The sequence below is a fragment of the Centropristis striata genome, chromosome 9 (genome assembly GCF_030273125.1).
Source record: "Centropristis striata isolate RG_2023a ecotype Rhode Island chromosome 9, C.striata_1.0, whole genome shotgun sequence".
In the NCBI taxonomy this organism is placed as follows: domain Eukaryota; kingdom Metazoa; phylum Chordata; class Actinopteri; order Perciformes; family Serranidae; genus Centropristis; species Centropristis striata.
The window spans coordinates 19,936,741-19,949,797 of NC_081525.1; the positions used below are offsets into that span (position 1 = coordinate 19,936,741).

The following is a 13,057-nucleotide window of genomic DNA, read 5'->3' on the forward strand; positions in this document are numbered from 1 at the left end:
AAGAAGTTTCTTTAAATTTGGACTCAAGATGAACTGAGATTTACAAGTGCATCTCAATAAATTAGAATATGATGGAAAAGTCCATTTCCAGTAGTTGAAGTCAAATAGCCTCAACCAAGTATTGAGTGCATGTAGATGGACATACTTTTCAGAGGCCAACATTTCCATATTAAACATACTTTCTAAAATTGGTCTTGTAATATTCACATTTTTTTTGAGACACTGAATTTAAGGTCTTATTTAAATGTAAGCCATAGTTATTATAAAAATAAATTAAATAAAGACATGAAATGTTTCATTATGTGTGTAATGGATCTATATAATGTGTTATTTCCACTTTTTGAATTGAATTACTGACATAAATAAACTTTTCTCTGATATTCTAATTTATTGAGATGCACCTGTAGGTGGTCAAAGGTCATGGTGACCTTACAAAACACATTCCTGGCCATAACTTGTGAAATCACTAAAAATGACTTCACACAAATGTGGAATAGCTAAAAACTAGGGATCACCAGAAGACTTATATAGCTATAGTAGTATAGCTATTAGCTAGTTTAGATAGAAAACCCCCAAATTATACCAAGAATAACAAAGGAGAATTTAATTAACAATCCTTACAGTGTGATTTTATTTGAGAATCAGTTAAAAAAAGTCAGTCAGTGCAACAACATGAATAAGTGCAGTGTGGAATCGCATTTATGTCATCGCCAGCATCTTCACTTCTATTTCTTTGTCTGGGCGTCCAGGAAATCCTTTGCTTCGTTTATCTTTGCTGCAAGGTAGGGAGAGCCACCTGTGACACACATGCACATGGTTACATTTCAGGAAAGAAATTAAACTATGAATCAGAATTTTTTCCAATTATGATTCATGCATTATTTCCATTTAGAACTGACTAAAACCTGTTAAAAGGGTGTCACCATTACATTTGCCCTTCTTTATAAAGATGGTACACCTGAAGTTTGCATTTACTTAAGGAAACTAAAGTGATTTCAGCAGTAAGACTTCTCTAACCAGCAAAGTAACACTTTCCTTTAAAGAGGGTTTTCACGACGCATCATCAGACCAGCAGTCGGTAGATCCCGAATGGCGTCAAGGAAAAATAGTTAATTATTGCCTTGTTTTAGGTTGTACTAATAGGTCAGACTGAGAAAAACATTTGGAATATTATTGACTTCCAAAATGTATTAAAAACCAGGTAGAGGAATGCCATAAGCTATCAGAGGAAAGGAGGCAAAGCTCACTTACTCTTGTCAGGTCAGTGAAATGTTGATTGCAGTGGCTCAATTTTTTTTTTCTAGTGTAATGATAATATTTTTAATAGTACATTTTAAAAACAATTATTGCTTTTATTGTTTTTACCGTTTGCTTATTTAACTCTAAGCTAAGGCAGGTAGAGCTAAAATGTGCTGTATTTCATGGATCTAATAAGAAGGAGCAAACTCATAGGGATCTGCACCGCCAATATACCATAATTTCTTGAAATATCGCACCTTTTCTTGTGTTCCAAGTCCTTCCCTATGTGCGTTAATATCTTGGATGTGTTTTGATGAGCTTTTATGTTGTTTAGACCTGGCTAAATTCACTTAAAGTATCCAAAGCGCACAATTCTCCATTGTACTCCCTTCAGTTGTTAACACCGAGTGCCCCCAACATGGCCGCACAGCTGGGTTACCGTCCAGAATGTGACGTCAGTGAAAATCCTCTATTGTAACCTACAGTGTCTATAGGACAGCCTCACTCACCTCTGTCTGGATGGTTCAAGATCATCAGTTTTCTATGTGCCTCTCTGATCTTATTCTTGTTGGCTGTAGGACTGAAAGACAGAACAGTTGTACAACAGTGAATTGTTATTCTAATAACTAGTGTGAATGGTGCTACTGAGCAAATTCTCTGCTGTAATTGAAAATTTACAATGACAATGAAAAGCAACACACAGGTAAACATGGAGCAGCCCTGAACCTACATGATGTGGAGGAAAGAGTGCCCACATACCTGACACCTAAAACCAGGGAAGCTTCTCTCTTGTTCATCTTTGGCTCAAATCCACCTTTATAGTACCCTCCACCAAACGCCTGCAACAACATGTAACGTTCACAGCTCAATATGATGGTTCTGCCAATTAATCTGTAGTAGCACGTAATAGCAAGTAAAGTGAATGATCAAGAGGTACATCCAGCACATATCACATTTCTATTTGGGGGTATACTAATATATATATATATATATATATGATATGTGTGTGTGTGTGTGTGTGTGCGCATGTTTACCGATTTGGGGAAGCTCTGAAGAGCCTGCTTCATCTGTGGCTCCATCTGCCTCATGGCCTTCATGGCATAGCGACCTGAGAGACAAGGGAGAGGGGAAGCATGCAGCACATTTATATCCTCTGAAATAAATATTTGTGGAATTGTTTTTTACCATTTTTTTCTAAGTAATCAATGGAAAATAGGGTAATAAAATTTAAATTATCTTTATTATTATTATGTGTATATGTTTATGTGTATGTATAAGTATGTATATGGGTGTGTTTATAAGAATATATGTATGTACATGTTTAGATATGCATACATGTGCAATGCATGCATGTGTATGTATGTGTGCTGTATGTATACATATATAATTTCGTGCAAATCTACCTGGTGTGTGTGTGTTTGTATGAAGGTTTGGGCTCTACTCTGCATTCTTTATGTATGTTATCATTTACTTTTGTTAGTTCGAATTTTATTGTAAAACTTGAAAACTAATAAAAATATTGTTAAAAAAAACTTTTAACTAATAGTTGTGTCAAAGTGACTGGTCACAACACTGAAGGACTACTGCTCACTGTAACTTTTCTACATTCTCTCAGGGCGAGTGAAACATTTATCATCATGACAGAAACATAAACTCACCTGCAAATCCAGCTGCTGCCAGAGCCAGTCCCACCGCCACCATGGAACTGGCCTGGAGACAGAAAGACAGATAGAGGAGAGACATCAGACAAGGACAAGCTACCACCAGCCTGTCCTCTGGCGCAATGTAAACAAACGCCACATGACACAAATTTAGGCATATTGTTAGCTACCGCTACCTACTGTTAAGCTTTTAGCTACAATTTGCTAAAACCACTAAACATCTAGTTTAAAATATCTGTTATCATGTTAAAGTAGGATAGCTGTCTATTCAAAGCAGTAAATCAAACGTTAGGTTTAGTCGTGTTCGGTCATGCATTAGGCTAACGTTAGCTTAGCCGTCTAGAAACAACGTTACAGGACATTTCGGCTCCTCATCCTGCAACCGTTTCCACACTGTTGTTCAAAGTCAGTGAATAACAAGTGCAACTTACCATGTCTGTGTGTTACGTTACGTTTCCGATAAAGATTAGGATCATAACTTTTGACCTCTCATGTTTTCCTTGCCTGTGTGTGTGTGCCGGAAATGGCAGAGAGATGTCGTAAAGCGTTGGTTGATATCCGCTGTTCCATCCACTCTGTCACTTCTCCCCCGGCCAAACTGTCAAGCTGTCTAATTGGCAGATTTGACCAAAAAAAGAAAAAAATGCCTTTAGCTCAATTTAAGCTTTAAGAAAGACATATACTTAAACTGCTCTTTCTGAGATTCACACCCTGAAGATGTTTTTAATTTATGTTGGTCTTGCCCTTTCTCAACTAAATTATGGAAAGATATTTGTAACCTTATTTCTTTTTCGATTAAACCTCATTTGTCTCTTTGCTTTGTTTTGTTTCACTGACTTTCCTTTGGCAAAAGAAAAACAATACTATATCATCAATCTCATGATACAGTGAGCTAAATGGCATATCCATAAAAGTCGTTACGTTGATCAAAAACATCTGTTTTTTCTCTTTGAAAATGAAACCAAACAATATATTAAGTTTATTAAGAAATCTACCCCCCTGACGGCGTTTTGTTCTTGTATTGTCATGTATTGCACATGTTGCTTTAATAAAGTTTTTTTTTTTTAAAAGAAGCTCAATTTAAGTCCCCTGACCTGCCCACAGCAGTTTGATTGCCAGTGCACACTTGTTCCTCATGGATGTTGCTGTAAGTTTGACTTTTGGCTCCAATTAAAACCACATTTTAATTATGAATTATTCATTTTACTTGGCTATGTAACTTTTGTTAAACACAAGTGACTTACCACTGAATATAAATGAATATATTTTATGTAGCGTGTTGAATAGATTTAGCCATGTTATTTACAGAGTAAGATCTATCTGACATTGCTAACATTAGCCACTGTAAGCTACTGGTTATACCCACATAGACTATAAAAGCCAGTCAATGTAAAATCACCCATTGGTTTATGGATTATCATTTTGAAATCCAGAGTTTGATATTTTGGTCATCTTGTTTTTGTGACGTTATTATGAAAATGGTGTGAAGCTGGTGAGTGCCCATGCACCGTTAGCATAGCAAAAGCTAAGTTTCAAGCTAAGGCTAGTGCTAATTAGCTAGCTAGGTGCATCCTCAATGCACATTAACAATATAACATTATAATATTGTAACCTTTCTTAATGAATATAATATATTTTGGGGTTATTTCAATTATTTAAGTTACTATTATATACAATAATTATTTAATTATTATTTATGACACTTAAATAATAACACTATTATTTATTTATTCATTTTCATGTGCAATATGTAAGTTGATATTACTTATCCCCATGGCCTAAAGTTAATTAGTTCCTACCTGCCCTTGTTTTTGAGGACAATTGTATGCGAGGGGTAGTCAAGTGGATACAATAGTCGTTCGTTGGGTTTCTCTTTAGCTGTGACCAGTTAAGTTGGTTGTTGTATGCTGTCTTGCCGATGTTGGTTTATTAAAGAAGGTTAAGGAATAAGTGTCCATTTATATTGTAGCCTGCTAATCATTCATCAGCCCGAGAGACTTGAGAACGCTACCATGACAAGAAATAAGGGTTACAATATATAGATATAAATGCATATAGATATTAATTGGGAACTGCTTTAAAAAAGGTACTTACCAAAACAAATAACTGCAGATTCCTTAGTGTAACCAAGTGCTTAACATTTTAAGGCAATTACCTTTCATGAACTGAAAACCATGTATGAAATGGTCATAGTTCTAAGACAAAATCATGAATAGCACCCTAAAACAAGTTCACGGCTGTGTACAGACAGTTCTGTGTAACAAAAGCCATCTTGTGCGGTAGGTTATTCCCTTTGTTCATACCAGACCAACAACAACTGTAGCAAAACACCTAAGTGTACTGAATTGAGTCAAAGTATTCTCATCAATGGGATTGTATGACTACGAAATAAGACAAAATAAAATTATTATTTGATGTTATGGAATGGTTGCCTGATTTCTGTTTTAAGCATATGACAGTCATTGCTTTAAAAACATTTATGTTGTGAAACAGAACTACTTGGTTAGGTTTTGGCAAAAAATGAATTGTTTAAGGTTAGGAAAGAGAACAGTTTGGTTTGTAATAACTCCTTCCTTACATAACTTCTGGATGCAGTGATGTAGGTGATGTTGACGATAATGTATTGAAGTAAAGCGACAAGGAATGATCTACGTACAGAAGTTAATTTAAAGGGTTAATTTAAATTAACAATGTAGAGTTTTTTTTTTTTTTTTACAGGGGACACAACATTGGTCCCTGGGGTAAAATTTTCCATCGGTATAAAAAAAACGTACTTTTCATTTCAAAGTGTTTTGATCTTGCTTTAAGTCAACAAAATTTAAAAATAACTCAGTGTTAATTTAACTGTTATGTTTTTCTTTTTAACCCACAGGAAGAAGGGAGCAGCAGGGAATACACTGATTCCCATCCATGTTTCTGCAGTCAATTTCCGACTGAAATGGTGAGTAATTGCCTGATTTAGGGGATTACATACTTTTTAAAATAACATTAAACATATCAGTGGGTCTTGATTTGCTCACACTTTATACAAACGGAAAATATTGTGTTGTGTGGTAATAGTGTGCGTTAATAAAGACGTGTCCGTCACAAAACAAACTGCATACAATATGAGTTGTGACATAATGTGTGTGATCGAATCAAAGGTAGAGAAGAGTTTCTGACTGTTTATCCCACTCCCTAAAAGTTGTGTAATGTTACTTACAGTAGTCCCACATGGTTTCAAAATGACAACTTTCATTTTACCCAGTGACCCACCTCCACTGCATTGTTTTTGAGTAAGTTTGTATTTTGCACAGCACAATGTATGGTGCTTTCTACAGTGGTGTATTAGGGCCAAGAATGAAAAAAAAAAAAAAAATACGGACCCGGGGGAGTGGGGTAATATGTCGAGAAAAAAGTCACAAATTTACAAGATTAAAGCAATCAAATTACTCATGAACAGTCACTCTGATAAAACACCCGACACAGAGTGAGTCATGGAAAAGCGGGAGACATCCTGCGGGTAGAAGCAAATGAAATGTTGTGATGTAGTACGTTGAAAAACAAATCACTAGCCTATTTTTTCCAACTTTTTTCTCATAAATCTGCTACTTTTTTCACATAAATCTTTTTTTTGTCATAGATTTGCCACTTTAATCTCATAAATGTGTTACTTTTTTCTCGCAATATTACCCCCCCGGGTACTTACTTGGCCTAATACGCTGTTGTAGCTTTCATATGGTAGGCGGGTCTATGAGGCGGGTCCCCCTTGCCGAAATGCCCCTAATTTGAATGTGAGCCGCCCCTAGTGGCCGTTTGACTGGCCGTTTTTTGGCCCTGTAGAAGAGCAGGGCCGCTTTTCTCCCCTGAAAAAAGCCTGGTTGCTGATTGGATAGACTGCTAAGCAGGATGTGACATGCTCAGTGGGATGTTTCATTCCTATCAAGCTGCTCTTCGAGGATTCATCTCCTCTCGTCCATAATCATTGCTGCCATGTGCATGAACACAGCGACAAGAAACAGCAAGCTCTGCTCCTTCCATCTTGGCGTCTCCTTCCTTATTGTTTACGTTTGGCGTGCCTCCCGTGATAAATCCACGAGTATGTGATGTCACGGACGAAACTGTCGCTAAGTGAATGCGCTACGATTGGAAACCATTCGTCACCTCCAGAGTCTCATAAATCCCTCTGGGGCCTTTTTTTGTAACGGAGAAACGCCAAGTGAGCGGCCATTTGAGAGGGCGTGGCCTGAAACTGTCCCAGTGGCCACTTTTTACACAAATGGAAACGTGCCTCATGATATCAAGTGTGATATCATTGCCATATTTCTGGAATGTACCACACTAAGGCCATATGGTCAAATTATTTTTTATCTCACCGATCCTGTTCTGGACTATCACTGTTTCTCAGAACTCAAGGATGCATCTTCAGACTGCTTTCTTTTCTTACTGAAAGCCAAAAACCCATGCATATTTAACTTAAAGTGATGTAAAACCATCCCATCTGTGAATCAGGAGCCAGTGAATGCCTGATATTTTTGCTTGACAAAGTCATAAAAAACTTGAGCAAAATAAATGAGCAAACTTGTTTAAAACCCGACACCTACAGTAGAGGCAGGTCGTTTTGCCAGTTGAGCTGCTCACTACGGGCATCACATACAGCTAGGGTCCACAGGTGAAACTGAATATTACAGTGGAGTGCATCACATGCCAACAGGCCTCCGGATGAAACGACAGCGGTACGCAGCAGTGACATCCAGCTCTAGGCAGCAGCCAGGCTCCCTGGCTCTGGGAGATGGCTAGTTATAGGACAGAAGATGCTGTGAACATCTGCAGGCTGTCTGTAAGGAGCAATTTAAACCCGAACGTGCCCTGCTGCGTCTCTCCTACCATTGGACCGAAACACGACGGCAGCTAACACAATGGGACAGTGAAGGGCCTAATTATTGCCCCTATCATTTGCATAATTACAATGTTTTTCTGAGGCAGGGGCAGTATAGAAATTGTAAATTGTAGTGGACCCGCTGTCTCTCCTTGGTGGAAGTCATATTTGAATGGAGAGAGCCTGTTCTGCTAGCCAGGCAGCCAGGCAGCCAGGCTCAGGCAAGAGGTCCCAATCAGCCAGCCTCACAGACTGCTCATTCAATAGGATTTAAAAAGCCAACTGTGTGGAGAAATGAGAGTTTTGCCCCCCAAATCATATGGAATTACAGTGCTGGTTGCATATGGGGGGAGCCAGTGGCAAGCACAAAAGCCCACAGGAAGCAGCTATTTCTGTGTGTTTTATTAACCCAACCAAGCAATTTAATTCTTTTGTTCGGGGGAGTTCTACTTCATTGATTAACAAAAGCGGGGATATAATTTTTTCAGCCCCTTTTGAAAAGCCTGAAATGTCAAGCCTTTTAAAGGAGATTATTCTGCCTGTGTGCGATGAATAGAGCCCAGAGTAACCTTTTGTCTACAATTAAATATTCCAGCATAAATATAAAAGAAAATCAGAGATGGGGAAGATTGAGTCAGGAGAGATTGGAGAGGTAGATCCTCTGCCCGATAGTGGCAACAGCCTGGCTCTAATTAGATATGCCAGGCGGGCTGTGAGCAGTCACTCTCCACAGCACGCCGAGAGAGGAGGCAGCCTGAGAAAGGAGGACAGAGGAAACCTATCTGCTCATCTGTCTGTCCAGCGCCTTCCTCTGGGCATCCACAAGGTATTTCAGGAGACTTTGTTTTGTTTTGTTTCCCGCCGTTATTTGTTTTCCTGACATATTTGCCGCCGCAGAGGTAGAGTGGAAAAGGCAATGCCTTCTGGGAACTGCATAAACAGAGAGGGCTGAATAAGAAAAAAAAAAGTTGTGAGATTGTTTATGATACTGAAGAGTGATTAGGAATGACAATAACATACATTAGGGAAAGAGAGGGTTTTTCCCCACTGTGAGGCTGCCTAGAGGAGATGAAGAGGGATGATATGAAGTTTTGATCCATGCAGGGCTGCATTTGATTGTTTTGTGAATTGCAGTTGGACTTTGCATTTGCATTGTGCACTGAAGAGGCTGAACTGAATGTGGACCGAGGTGACGTGCATGCTCTCGTATGAAAGTCAGCTTTGCACTGTTATCTTCCTTATTATGGAAACATTTATCTGATGATAAAAGTTTTGTCATTAGTTGATCAGAAGTTTTTAAAAAGCTCAGTGTGTGCGGTTTACTGAAGCTGTCATCCCCTCTTATGAAACGCTTTCTCTTTAATTACCCTTAATTTGAAGAAAACGAGTTAAGGAAGTAATGAGAGTATTTAACTCTGTCCTGCTAGTTAGTTTGAACTGCGTGCTAGTTTGCTCATGCCAGGTTTTAATGGATGGTGCTGTGACCTCTTGTCAGTGGATTATTTCCCCGACCAATCATTTTCTGAAGTGACTTCATGAGAACCACTCATTTCTGCCAATAGGCGTGGTGCTCCTGTTGGCTTTTTGACACATTATATTCATACATGCATGTGTGTTAATACTTTTTTCCTACCACCTTTAACATGGTACATGGATACTTCTTTTTATACTGGAGCTTGTTTATACGGCTTTTATGGCTTAATATGATTAGTTAACATAATCTTTTCGTTCTGCTCTGGATCCTTAAGATGCTTATTGATTGAGTTACATCAGTTTAGCAGTTCTTGTTATTTAGTTAAACAACTCACAATTGTTTCACAGTTTCTATTGATTAATTAAAGAGAAAGTTTCACTAAATACTGGTTTGATTTTTTGATTACAAGGAAAATGTATTTTCACATCAGTAAGGAAGAAAAGAATAGCCTGTTATATTAACATTTACATCAGTATAAAATACAGTCTTGCATAACTGGTGGGCTGTCTGTAAGAATTTAAGAGGTTACAAATATGGTTGCAAATTGTTCGATTGGCTGGGGTTTGAAAATGAAAATAATGTTGATGTATTGTTGATGAGAAGGGATGACATCGTCTTTTACTCTACTTTTCTTCATACAATGACGAAGGAATAACAATATTTGCTTATTTTATTTCTGTAACTACTCATGGTCTCCTATTTATTTTGTTGCTGACACCAGTGTTAATCAACTTAGTCAAATATTTTCCCCCTTGAATTTATTCAACTTATAATAATTTTTTTATTTACGTATGCAGGCAAGTATAAAATATCATCCTAACCCTCCTGTTATGTTTGTTTCTCAGGAACAGCAATAATGGGCCAATTTGAGTGTCAGAAACCCAAAAAATCCCAATAAACATTGTTTATATTTCATTAATAACTCCATTACTAACCATTAAAATAAATACTAAGTGCAATGGTGTTCTTTACCTCTCACAGATCATAGTTCAATGAGGATAAGTCACTCGTTTTATATAAAAAAATGCATGTTAAAACTTTTTTTAAATGTACATTGGAAAGACCTACATATAAAATACAATGGGTTTACATGACATTGATTTTTTTATGTTTTTAATTTTACATTTTTACATTATTTCTTTTTATGAAAAAATACTATTAACTTTATTTTTTTTAGAGTTTTAAACTTTGAAATGGGTTAATTTGACCCGCAACATAAGGGGAGGGTTGAGAGAACTTCCCTGCTATTCAAATCATTAAACATTATAATAATAATAATTTAAAAAACAACAACTAAAACATTAGTGTTTTGCTTACTCCATACAAAGAATACCTAACTAAAAATGTTTGCTTTTCCTTTTTGTGACAATTGTCACTGACTGAAGTTTTGCTCTTAAAGTTGTAGTATTCTGTGACTACGGGACCATATGTGGTTGCATTTTCTTTTTGCATTATGAATAAAACAAATGACATAACTAGCAGACTCTGTACTAATGCAACAGGCCCTCCAAACAAGCTAAACTACTTCACTTGCCCTCTTCAGTCTTGTTTTACCCAAACTGTCTAAAATTCTGGATCAATGATCTCCAAATTATTCTTGAAAACTGGTTCTGAAGCTACATTGAGTCTTTGTTAATCTGCAGTTCAAGAAAGGATGAATAGATAAAAATAACCCAGTTACAAAAAGAGAGAAATGTAGTAGCAAAACCATGACATGAATGTAAGAATTTGTTGTGGCAAATGTTGTTTCTACATCTGTCAGTCACACTAATGGTTGCTGGTAACCTTCAGCTTTTGTCCCTTTAAACTCTGCCTTTTGTCTTCTGTTTTACCTGTCAGGGTCCCAAAAAGACATTTAGTGTTTTGCCTTGGGACTGAGCATTACAGAGAAGCACTCTTACCACTAAAGGACCCCTTGCATTGACTTTAAAGTGTTTACAGTCCGTCAGTTTTAAACAAGCACAAATTCAGTAGAGTGTCACTGCACTCTGAATTTTAGTTTGAAACGCAGTAGAATTTCAAATATCAGATTCAATCCTTGTTAGACTGTCAGTTCAACTGCAATAAAGTTTTTTGTTTTTTTTAGTAGATGATTGAGCCAGGTGTGGAAGTATTCAGATCCTTTACTTAAGTAGAAATAGCAATACCACACTGTAAAGTAAAAGTAATCCGCTGACAATAATTAAGTACAAGATTGCAAGTATTATTCATAAATAAAAATAAATAAATGTAAGTACTCTATACATTACTTACTTTTGGACCCAAGGAGTGTCACAGTATATTATTATTATTATTATTATTATTATTATTATTATTAGCATCATCATTATCATTATTATCCTTCTTCTTCTTCTTCTTCTTCTTCTTCTTGTTATTATTATTATTATTATTATTATTATTATTATTCTTATTTCAACAGATGCATTAATGCAAGTTGCATTTACTGTCATAGTTAGTCAAACCAGAGCTGATTTAAACTATTTTCTATACTGTTACAGTGCAGATCTTCATATGTTTTGTATGCAAAGTCTTAATCTGCAAATTAACTAAAATCTAAACATAAACTCTAATGGAGTTAAAAGTAAAACCTTCCCCTCTGAAATGTAGAGCAGCAAATGTACTGTATAAAGAAGCATCCAAGTACAGTTTTACTTGAATACATTAGTTGACACTTAATTAAATTCCACCACTGGATTTTTAAAGCCTAAAACCAAAATGAAGTAAATGTTTCTTTTTTTTAAGGATACAATTGAGGATATTCAATTATTTTAATGAAATGCTGCAATAATAATGTTGCACAACAATTGTCTTATTTGAGGCTTGTTATTTAATCAAGCCTTCTGTAATTCTTTCTGTTGATTTCTTTGGATTTCATCTAATCTTGTAGCTCTATTACACAATTCTACTTAAAGATGAACTAAATCAGAGCCTGCAGCACTTTCTTAGTTCAAGTGGTGTTTGATTTAACACCTCTGTGTGCTGATAAATAGGAGGAGAAATGAGACCCTGATCTCCCTTCTGAGGGAGCCACTTGAGTTATGTGAAGTTATGTTTTGAATTATGCGTGAATGTGACCTATTGAAAGAATAAGGTTATGTAATGCCATTCTCCTTGTCTCTATACAAAACAAATATGCTTAATGTGATAAAGCAGTTCCCCTTAAAAATGGGATTTATTTGAAATAAAAACAATCATTCAGAAATGGAAATACATGTCATGTTGTTATGTTCTGCTGCATTCAGTTTAATGTGTTCAAGATCTAACGTATTGATATACGTTAGCGTATTATGCAACACATCCTCACTCCCAACGAATCAGATACTGCAGCATGGTCAGTGCATCTTGGCGTCATATACAGATGATCTGGGTACATGCAATTTTTTGCCCGTTACATGCATAGATGCTTTCAAAATAAAAGAGACTGGTCTCCGCTCAAAAACGACGATATACAGTCATGGAAAAATGATAAGACCATTGATTTCTTCAATTTCTTGTTCATTTTAATGCCTGGTCTAACTAAAGGTACATTTGTTTGGACAAATATAATGAAAACTACAAAAATAGCTCATAAGAGTTTCATGGTTTTCTTGATAATAACCAAAATCATTATCAAGAAAACCATGGAAAATGGCTAGATATCAGCTCTTAAATTAAACTCTTATGAGCTATTTTTGTTACAAATTGTAAAACAATATCAAATCAATAAATTGAAGAAAACAAGGGTGGTCTTATAATTTTTTCCCTGACTGTAGGGCGTTTTTGTTTTGTTTTGTTTTTTCATTTTCTTATTTCAGTTCAGAATGGACATCTTGAACATTTCTGGAA

The 13,057-nt window shown here is 36.3% G+C and overlaps 1 protein-coding gene across 1 annotated transcript; it reads right to left on the reverse strand.

Moving 5' to 3' along the window:
- Window positions 1–602: 602 nt before the first annotated feature.
- dnajc19 (DnaJ (Hsp40) homolog, subfamily C, member 19) lies at window positions 603–3,438 on the reverse strand. Its single transcript, XM_059340890.1, has 6 exons — window positions 3,332–3,438; window positions 2,898–2,949; window positions 2,274–2,347; window positions 1,999–2,078; window positions 1,749–1,819; window positions 603–796 (listed from the first exon to the last, which is right to left on the reverse strand). The coding sequence occupies exons 1-6, from the start codon at window positions 3,332–3,334 to the stop codon at window positions 726–728; spliced, it is 351 nt and encodes a 116-aa protein (XP_059196873.1). The 5' UTR covers window positions 3,335–3,438; the 3' UTR covers window positions 603–725.
- Between the last annotated feature and the right edge of the window lie 9,619 nt (window positions 3,439–13,057).

Bases quoted from the DNA above. Each gene is read 5' to 3' on its own strand.
- dnajc19 (XM_059340890.1), bottom strand. The intron at 2,348-2,897 runs GTGAGTTTATGT...CTTGTCTCTCAG, and splicing joins GGCAGCAGCTGGATTTGCAG to GTCGCTATGCCATGAAGGCC. The intron at 797-1,748 runs GTGAGTGAGGCT...TGTGTGTCACAG, and splicing joins CTTGAACCATCCAGACAGAG to GTGGCTCTCCCTACCTTGCA.